This window comes from Acanthisitta chloris, unplaced genomic scaffold (assembly GCF_000695815.1).
Source record: "Acanthisitta chloris isolate BGI_N310 unplaced genomic scaffold, ASM69581v1 scaffold17713, whole genome shotgun sequence".
In the NCBI taxonomy this organism is placed as follows: Eukaryota; Metazoa; Chordata; class Aves; order Passeriformes; family Acanthisittidae; genus Acanthisitta; species Acanthisitta chloris.
This window is the reverse complement of record NW_008663460.1, coordinates 3849-14673: the sequence shown is the minus strand read 5'-3', so window position 1 is coordinate 14673 and position 10825 is coordinate 3849. Positions and strand designations below refer to the sequence as shown.

The 10825-nt window shown below is 36.8% G+C and overlaps 1 protein-coding gene across 1 annotated transcript in view; it reads left to right on the top strand.

Annotated features, from left to right (window-relative positions):
- The window catches only part of LOC103798729 (palmitoyltransferase ZDHHC2-like), a gene marked incomplete at its 3' end in the record, with an annotated part of 17378 nt that overhangs the window by 4591 nt on the left and 1962 nt on the right, over positions 1-10825 (top strand). Inside the window, exons 4-6 of the mRNA XM_009071009.1 lie at positions 2827-2947; positions 3895-3964; positions 5530-5562. Coding sequence (XP_009069257.1) covers positions 2827-2947; positions 3895-3964; positions 5530-5562 — 224 coding nt within the window. The remainder of the gene's footprint in view (positions 1-2826; positions 2948-3894; positions 3965-5529; positions 5563-10825) is intronic.

The following is a 10825-nucleotide window of genomic DNA, read 5'->3' as shown; positions in this document are numbered from 1 at the left end:
ATGGTAGTTACAGCTTCTTTATAGCGGTGAGTCAGATTGCAGTGGCATAGTGACCTGGACAAAAAAACCCGACACCTTCTCCAAGTTTTAACGTTTTTAAATAGATATTTTAAACTGAAATATTCATGATATTAAGAAGAAAAAACCTGTCCACTTGAAAAATACAGCTTATTTGAACTAGTAGCTTAAATCTTTGCATGGAAATAAATTTATTACCCTGTGTTTAAGACTTATATTTCCTGTCAGCATCTGTCTGTTGTCCTCTATTGTACCTCTGTTTTGGTATGAAGGAACTTGGGGGTTTTGGTGGGAGTGTGTATCCCATCAGCTGGTGTTGGGAAGCCACAGCTGCTTAAGCAGGTAGGGAGCTAGTAAAGAAAGAACAGCCACATGGAAAAGAGATCCGGGGAGGATTTCCAGCAATAGTCTTGATGGGAATCCTCTGAATGGCAGCTTGGTACAACCATCGCAATTTTTGGCCTCTTCCATTCTGTCTTTGTAGAGTCCTCAGTAGGTGCTGTGTCACACAGGCTCTGAGGTCAAGAGGAATCATTCTGTGGCTGAACTGGAATTTGAAATACCCACAAAGCCAATACTTCCTTCGGCATGGACTTACAACTCTAGCTTGTATAAGTACCATGCCAGCACAATATAAATAGCTCGTGATTTCTACTGTCTGTTGTGCGGATGTTCTTTTCTGAATAGTTTTCATTCACCAATAAGATGTGTAATTGTGAGAACAAATAGATAATTCAAACTAATTGCTGTCTTCATTGAAGTTCACGCTACAGTCTTTACTACAGCTTGGGACAGGGAGGACCAAAATAAATTAAGAACCTTGTTCATTTGGTAACTGCACAGCAAAATATAATACATGGATATAGTGACTGTAGCAACAATTAGAAGGGTTTTCAAATCACTGGGCTGATGCCAATAAAAGACTTCCAAAACATTTTAGCTAATCCTACTAATTATGGTACAAAACCATCATACAGTGCTCCTGGAGAACTTCAAATGGAGTGCGACAAGTATTGAAGTTGGGTAATAGAAAGCAATGTGTGGTGTTTGTGTTCTTTGAATTCATGCAGTCTTGCTGGAAGTAAGTGACATCTTTGTAGTTCCATGTCTTTTTCCTATTCTATTAGAGCAGTATTTAAGAAATTTAATTAGGGTATTTTGTAATGTTAAGTTACTGCTTGGCTTCCAGTTTCTAGCATGAAGTCTGTACATAGAAAAGGATGTATTTTCAAATGAAATGAACTGACTTATCAACTCTAGCAAATACTCATTTGAAGACCGAGTATTTTCAAATGAAATGAACTGACTTACCAACTCTAGCAAATACTCATTTGAAAACAGATAAAACTTTCGCATTTTGCTTTCATGAGTACTGCAGCTGCTGCAAACCACACAGCCTGTATATTTCTTTTTAAGGTTATTTCAGACTTTTACAGATATGAAAAGCAGGCTTTGAGGGACTTTACTGTAGTGTGTGCCATTCTGTACCTGTGCATACCAGCTATATACAGGCATGGAGGTGGGAGAGAAGATGGTTTACCAGGCTGGGAGGTTTGTAGACTCAGAACTACTCTGAAGATCAATACAAAATAGTGGAGCAATAGCTCTATCTACAACAAACAAGCATTTAAAAAAAATATTCAGAACCAAGTTTCTACAGTGAGAAATCCTACGTATCCTGATATAAATCAATTCAGATCTTGGCAAGAGAATGTCCTTACAAGGGAAAAAATGGTAACCTGAGAAACTCATGTTAGACCATAAATCTCCAGCTTCAGCTGGAAGACTGGGCTTTGTTAGGAAGGGTGGAGTGGTAACTTCTCTATGGAGGTGAGAATGAGCTCCTAACTGTTTGTTTCTGTCTGCTTTCTTAGTTTATCGCTTTCATTTAGGGAAACAGTCAATGCTATCCTAACAACTAGCCTTCCTGCAGACATAAATGCTGTGCAGAGGGCTTCTGTTTCTAGCACAGGTTAGAGACAGCCACTTTTCCTGCCAAACGTGGGCTTCTTTTCAGAGGTGATTTTGTATCCTGCTTATTGAATGCAGATAGCAAAGACTTTGGCGTCTGCCCATTTCTGGAAGCTGAAGTGACTATGTTGCTGTGTTGCAGAGGACTGTGGAGTATAAGATACTTGTACTACTTCACATATATATGCATCTCTTTCAGTAATTTTTACCTTTTCAGCACTTACTAGAGCCATGTTTGTTATTGCTGTTTCGGGCAGTGACTGAAGTTACCCTTTAATTTGGGAAGATGTTCAAGATGTGGTTATTCTGTCATACAGGACACCCATCTCTTCCTTCTCTCAGCCACTCTGTGAAGTAAAAACACATCCAAACACCTGCACAAAGAGAACAGCAACTCTTCAGTGGCAAAGAATCCAAGGATAAATGCCAGACACAGAAGAGAAATAAAGCTATCTTTTCTGGTATTACAAGTAGCGTATTTTCCTTCAGTTAGATACTGACATCCCTAGTTTATATTCACTAACTAATATTTGGTATTCCAGATGTAAATTAACTGACCTTTCAGGGGAAGGATAAGCTCTTGATCCTTCTCTTGAAGAGTGTTGTTTATAACTTCTGAAAGCATTCAGCATTGCATCAGTACCAAACCAGAAGTACTTTTAATTTTACCTTCAGTTGCCATCTGCTAAATTAGGTGCCTTGGGAACACTGTAATACCTTGTACGTGCTGCTAACCCATCTTTATATAATGAATATTTATTTCTCTTTATGCGTCTGTAGTTACTTTTTTAACTTGGAATTTACTAAAATTTCTTTGATTTTTAAAAATTATTCCAGTTTCATCTGTCATATTCAGACAAGGAATCACTAGAGAGGGAGCCTAGAGGTGAATCCCAGCAAGAAGTCTTAAGACGTGCAGCCAAGGATCTTCCTATCTATACACGGACGATGTCTGGAGGTAAATAGTGTTCAGGAGACCACCAGAGGCAGAGGTCTTCATGTACTACTTAAAGTAGTAAAAAAAAATAAATTTCAAGGGTTTGGATTGAAGGGAAGGCATGCTTTTCATCCTTCATAAAATGACATAGTGACCCAAGAACTTAACTTTCCTGTATATTTATGTGGCTGCATTTATTCAGTGTAAAGATTGTTGGAAAGGAATTTGCGGCGTATATTTGGGATTTTAAAGTGGATTGACAATGCCTTGCTAGATGTTTTCAAACTGATGTTAACAATTAGCTTGTAATACTAACAAGCTGCAGAAGAGTCTGTAGCAGTCATTAGCTGGATAGACTTCTTTTTTCATAGGTTAAAAAACTAAAGAATTAAGAATCACTGTCTGCATGTCATATGTAGCTAGATAGATCACAGTAAGAAATTTACTGGTTTGCTTGTTGGTTGTTCAGTTGCAGGAACAAAAGTTCTTCCAAACTAAGAGTTAATTTGACCCTAATGATATTGTCAGTTTGTGAATGCTGGCTCGCTAAGCAAATTGGAGAGAGAATCTCATACAGTAAATTAGAATAGTTAGAATGATAGCTTAAAGTAGCTGTGTTGTTGAACAGTCTTTAAAGGTGTTCCAGTCGAGTGAGGGTTTTGTTGGTTCATTGGTTGTTCTGCAGAGCTGAGGGTTTGGAAGAAAAAAACCCTGATAAGCATGATTAGCAGAGATTGCAAAACCAGAGATTTTGGGGTTCACTCTGCTAGATTCAGCATTGCAAGCAATTAAAGAATGCTTCAGTATTTGTGAATGCCTCAGTATTTGCAACTGCTTCTAATCATGCTGAAATGCTTTCCTGGGGGTTCTGCTGGCTGAGCTGCTAGTATTTACTTTTTCACAGACTTTGAGAATCAAAATGAGTAACTATACATTGAGATCTAATCTTGGACCTTTTTTTTCTTTAGCAATCAGATACTGTGACAGATGCCATCTTGTAAAACCAGATCGTTGTCATCACTGTTCTGTATGCGACAAGTAAGAAAATATTTTAAATAAGTGGTTTTCTGAATTAATCTATTTCTTTCCTTAACAATGAAGCTTTTATTTTTTATGAGTAGATTTTTAAGGTTTTAATATTTTGGCTTTTTTCCCCCCCTTAGATTTCCCCCCCGCCCCCCCATTTAGTTTTCATTTAGTTATTTCTAAGGAAGTCTGTAACTTGGACTAGTTCATTTGATGGCTTTCCTGATGCTGGCATGGATTACGTGGTTTGATGCATTCTTTAAATAATGCTTTAAAATTATAAATATTAATAAAGAACTTTCCTTAAGAATGTAACCAAAAATAGCTGATAAACAAAAATTTGCTTCTTTTGTTAGAATCTGAATAAACATCACTACCCATCTCAGTCTAATCATGATGTCACTTACATCTTATCTGAGGTAATAAACTTAATAACCTATTTTTCACTGAGTAACTTGCGGTTTACTTTTGTTTAAAGAAAGAAACAGCCAGGTATTCTCCCATTTCTAACCGAAGCCAAAAAATGAAGTTTTTGTTTGTCTGGCACAAAAGAAAGTTCACATCCATAGTCCCCAGAAGTCTGATTGCTTTCTAATTTAATCTTTCTTTTGACTGTTCTTCTCTCTGACCTTTCTCCATTAGTTTGGAGTCTCTGTGTTTCTCCACTCTTGCCTCCAGTGCTTTAGATTTCTAACTTAGCGAGAAGACACTTCTTCTGAGGGTGATTTATTCTTAGCTGTTCCAGATACTCTTCAGCTGATATAGCATCAGACCTTCCAACATGATTGTCAGGTGGAGAAAACATTCCATTTTGTCGATCAAAGCAGCAGGGACTGAAAGAGTAACAGTTCAAGCAGAAGGAGGATCTTGATTGTGTTGTATGGACCAGTGGTTATGGATGTTTCTAGTGGAGAAAAAGGGTGACTTGTGTTATCCTGGGAAATAGGAGTGAAATTTGCAGAATGCCATTAGGTAACATATTTTGCAGAATACCTTTATTTTGTCCTTACTTTGTCAAAATTCCCTTGCTTCAATTAGGTCTGTTTTTCTTGTGCACCTTTTTTTAATTGAGAGTGATAATTGCAGAAATGTTTGGGATTTTTTGTACAAGGTAAGTTCTTAAAAACCTTGTGTGCATTTGTATATATTTCTATAAAAGCAAACAATGTTCTAGGAAATACATTTAGTTGTATGACTAAGTTTGTAGTAATTGAATTAGCCTGGTTTCTAAGGCCCTGTCAGAAAATAAACGTTAGTTGGAAAACTTACTCAGAATGAGCACCAGATCCTAAAGTTGAAGCTATACATTGCATTTTCTTAAATTACTAAGCTCTTGACAGGTAAGGGTTTGGAGGTAGGGTTATCTGCAGTTCCCTTGGTAAAATCTGAATTTAAACAGACATATTTGTTGAATAGATTACATAGACATATTTGTTAAACAGATTGCATAACCAGTAGTAAATATGGGTAATTAATCTGTTTGTGAGTAAGTTAAATTTGACATACAACTGTTTCTGACTTTTTTTTTTTTCTTTTGCCTTCTGTGATGTTTGGAATTCTGTTGGGGTTTTTTTAAGATGCATTTTGAAAATGGATCATCATTGCCCTTGGTGAGTGTACTATTGGCTTTCTTTTTCTTACTTTCTGATTTGGTAAAATAGACTCTTGTGGGGCCTGTCATGAAGGTGATGTTTCCTGGGGTATTCCTGGATGGTGTATTCCTGGAGTTAGATGGTTATGTGGGGTTACTGGTCTTGCAGAACCATTGGAGTAATTTACTGTATGTTCTCTTTTCCTAGTTGTGACGTGCAGAAAGAAGTTCATATATGATATTTTCTTAGACCTCTGAGTTAGGTAACTATGCTTTTACAGTAAGGGTGAGGTCTGGTCAGTGAGAAAACTTCATTGCATCTTTTCTTTACAGAGTTTGAATTTGAGTTTACTGTGCCTTAGTTACATTGAATGAGGAAATGCTACCCTAGGTTAAAAATGAAAGGGCAGAGCTGCACCAGGAGAACTGGAGTGGACTTGCTGGAAATAGCAAATAAGCTCTTTTAGTTTTATGGGTTCTTTGTTTTCTTTCATTCTTTCTCCCCTCACCCTCTCACACTCCCTCCTTTTGCTGCCATGCCAAGCTGCACAGTGGTTTTGTTCTCCTGTCTTTTCTTAGCAGTCCTTGGAACCAGTGGGTAGACAGGATGTTGTAGTCAATTTTATGTCAGTTTGGCAGGTACCTCACAGAAATAATTAAAGATAATTGTTTAGTAAGGTCTCAGGTTTGAGGATTGAGTGGTAGATGGCATTTCTTCACCACATGAAACTGATTCAAAAACAAGAATTTTGAATTTGCGTTGGACAAACTGAGTGTTAGATGTTTCTAGCAGCTGTTTGGACTTAAAGCAAATTCTTGGGCAGAGGAGACTGTTCTAGGGGCACAAGGTGTGCTGGGTTCCTGCTATTTGTCTTGGTCCTGACTACAGCCTCTGACATAATGCAATTTGATTTTAAGAATACCCCCTTTTTTTTTTGCAGCTACATGGTAGATACAATTGAAAGAAATAGTTACCAATATAGGGTGGAGTTACTTCTATGTATTTTTTTCTGTAGGGATACTAGCATTTGAAACTTGATGATGCTCAGTGTTAGTAGTGTCCTTAAAAAAACCCAAAACAGCAATCACAAAAAAACCCCAAAGCAACAATAAAAAAACCCCAAACCAAACAGGTAAAACCATTGAATGTGGAACACATTTTTTGTAAGAAAAAAGGCTGTTTCCTGTTTTCAGCTTTGTAATAGCTGTAAGAAAAACAGCTATCAGGCTATTCCTGAGAAAATATCAGTGAAAAGTCTCAATGTGACTATTATTATATAAACACTTCTTAAAAGCTTTATGGTCTCCTTGGGATTTTTTGAGTTGTTCTGTCTTAAGACATTTACGTGAAAATATCCTTCACGTACACTTCAATTTCAGAATAAAAATCTGTTGTAGCACATAACAAATTACATAGACAGCAGTTACATTTTTTGCAAAAGGGCAGTGAAGTGTTACTCCACTAGGGCAGAGACTTCTAGAAAAACAAACTCCATTTTCCTCTGAGTCGCATTTGCTTATCTTACTTCTTCGTACTCTTCATAATCTAACAAATAAACATAGCCAATTTAGGAGAGTTTTTACATGGCTCATTGTTTTTAATCTAATAAGCAGTGGGTACTAAAAGAAAAAAATATAAATGGAGGAGGTAGTTGAAAGATATGTAGTCCTTCATGATGGAGAATTGTTCCTTTTGCACTCCAGGTAACAGAAATGCAATAGAAGAAGAGGTATTGTCTTGCATTATTTTTCCTAATTTGAGCAGATGTTCACAGTTCCTTGTTTACCCTGAAAAAAAGAATTATGTAGAAGAGACAAAGTTTTGAAATACTGCACAAGTGTTGATTAAGCTTTATAGTTGCATTTAAAGGCCCATGTTCAAAGGTTCTTTGGAAAACATATGGCTATTTTGCCAATAAAAGTAAGAGTGCATATCAGTATAATGGATGGGTTTTAGCTTCCCTGAACATCATGACATCCTACTTTGTTTTACATGTTGGGATTTTTTGGTGGGAGCAAGTTTGGTGGGAAGGCAGGGGGAAAGAATCCATGTGATGCCTAGGGAGAGCAGGGAGACAGTAATTGGAGTTAGTTCTATTTTAATACTCTGCTAGAAGGAGGATTTCTGGAGAGAGGGCTGGTAAAAATAACCTATGGAAAGTAAGATGAAGCATTTGGAAGAAAGAGGTAAGAAAAGGTACTCAAGTCCTAGCTCCAGGTCAGCTGTTTTCTGCTCTTTGGAAGGCTTTATGTTGACTGTCACTCCTGCAGTAGTGGAAGTCCTGTGATAAATGGAAATGTTTTGCTAACTGCCTACTAACTACTCTAAAAGGTTTAAGTGATGCATTAGTGATTTCCAGTGCTGCTGCTACTTGCGGAAGAAAGAGGTAAGAAAAGGTACTCAAGTCCTAGCTCCAGGTCAGCTGTTTTCTGCTCTTTGGAAGGCTTTATGTTGACTGTCACTCCTGCAGTAGTGGAAGTCCTGTGATAAATGGAAATGTTTTGCTAACTGCCTACTAACTACTCTAAAAGGTTTAAGTGATGCATTAGTGATTTCCAGTGCTGCTGCTACTTGCGCAGATGGAGCTTTTAGGAATGCAATTGCTTGAGGTGGCACCAGAGATAACATTTGTATATAACAACAAAGTGCATCAGGAACACCTTAGGAATCACTTGAAATGTGTCTTCTTTACCTTTGAGTAATCCAAAAATGTTAGCATCACCTGAATTCTGTGATGCTTTTCTGTTAATTGAGTTGCATCACCTTCAGTGCCTTGTAAGTTATTTCTTTGCCTGGCATTTCAGTAAACTAATGCTTGAGACAGGCATTTTGCACTTCCAAATTAAGTGCTTTATATGTTATCTGTAATCCAGATTGTTCCTCTGGCCTATTCTTCTCTATGAATGTTTCAGTGCAGTAACACAGCATTCTCTAGCCAGTTGTCAGTACATTTATCAGTTTTACTCTTCCTCAGCAATTTTGGTTTTCAAATCTAACCTCTGTTCCTGGGTTTTAAGATTTGAGACTACATGTTCAAATAGCACAATTACAAAACCTTAGTGTTTACTTTCTCTTCAAACTTCTGATCAACTATTCTCTTTCAATAAGGGCACCACAGTCTGGGACTTTGTCAAATAATAATTCTGAAAGTTTGTTTTGACATGTGTACCATATGCAGTAGCACAAAAGGACACCAAGAAAGAGTTCTGTCTTTGATTCAAGAAACTTCATATTTGGGAAATAACATATCAGTTCATATTTCTTTTCTCATTCTAAACAGTGTCTTAAAGTAAAAACAGTCCTAAAATAAGTATCATGAAGCGAATATCAGGTTATCATAGAAACTTTGAATCTGAATTGCTAGCAGGTTATCATGGAATTGCTTACTTTCACAGCTTAAATGAAGAAAAAACCCGCTTCACTGTAGAGAATTGTATATTTACTTTTCAATAAAAGCCATGATGAGCTTAGAAGTGTGTCTTCTCTGTTTTTAATTAGAACAGTCTCTCTTGAGACCTTACCTGTAGTTAATACAGATGCTTAGCTATTGATGCATGTTTAAATGATAATGCTAAATTTAAAGTTTAGTGAAGGTGGCATGTTTTGTCTAAACAAAACTTAGAACAAACTGACCTTCTTCACACTGCGAATGGATAACAATAATGTACAGTGAAAATTAAATTGGTATTTTTAAGATTTTTACCCTTATCTGATTAGCATGTATCCTGACAGTAACATCACTGTCTGCCTAAAGAGAATAGTAGTAATAATTTGTCTTGCACTTCTGTAAGCTAAAGTCATGCATTCTTTTTTTTTTAGAATTATTTTTCAATATACATGCATTTTTATGGACATAGTCTTCTCTTAATTAGCTGATTTTTATGACAGCAATATCAGTTAGTTAAAGAAGGTATATGGAATTTGTTTTGGTTTTTTTAAACTCATATGAAGAGTTCTGTCAAAGTTATTGCAAAGATAGCATTGATTAGCTCCCTAATGCAACCAAATAAAAGAGAAAGCAGTTTACCAATAAACTGTCTGTGGGAAGCACTCCAATATTTTTCATTTGCTGAGTATGGCATCATTGCACATGTACTAGAGCTCTAAAATTGATAATACTCAATATGTTGTCTCCAATAGGAAGCTGCTAAATGTACTTGCATAATGACTCTCTGATGTTGGTGTATACTAGTTGCTCACTATCATGCATAAAATCTTTAAAAATGGGAGACAGGTGAACTTGAAGGACCTAAGTAAAAATGATGAAATGAGATTTATTTTAACATTTGGATGGGTATTTACATGTTCCTAGTAGCTTTTATTTGTTGTCATGTTGTCAACTGATATGGAAAGTTTTCTGTTTATGCAAGAGTAGTATTTCTCATTTTATGTAAATGTAAATATTTTTAGGACTCTCATATGAATGTGCTTAAGTTTGAGAAGCTTACAGAGAAGTTTAGTATGCAGTAGGATTAATGAAGGAGGATGCGGATTAAATACAACTGCTTTTATTCCAACAAAATTCAGCTGAGACTGAAATTCTTGGCTTGGAGCTGTCCCAGCTGTTAGATGCAGTATGCCTAAGGGTATAACATGGATACTTACCTACAATCTAAAGAAATATAACTGCAGTCACATTCACATAGATGTGCTGTGAGCAGATTTCATACCACAAGTGAACATTTCATTTCAATAAGCTGTTGAAAGCAGTGTTACCTGGTAAAGTTCTTTGGGCTTTGTGGTGGTGGTGGTGGTGGCTTTGTTTTGATTTTGGTTAGAATTATTACACTAATTTGAGAATTGAAGCTAAATCCATTTCAGTAGCTTGAGGTCACAGAGATCGGAAGCAAAAATTGGTTTACATGCTTATATTAACTTTTTTTTAAGAAAAAAGTTTAATTTTTAATCGGATGAAAGCAGACTTTGGCCTGCTCAAAAGTCTGGTTCAAAGTGTAGCCTGGGAAACAGCCCTTGGAAACAGAGGGGTTCAGGAGGGATGGACATGCTTCAAGAAGGAAGCATTGAAGGTGCAGGAGCAGCTGTCCCGGTGTGCCGTAAGGTGAGCTGGTGGGGAAGGCAGCTGGCCTGGCTGAACAGGGAGACTTTGGAGGAAATTATGGAAAAAAAGAGAGCTTACCAGCTCTGGAAAAAAGGGCAGGCTACTCAAGAAGAGTTCAGGAATATAGTCAGGTCATGTAGGAAGAAAATTAAAGAGACAAAGGAATAATTTGAATTAAATCTGGCCACTTCTGTCAGGGATAGCAAAAAGAGTTTCCATAAA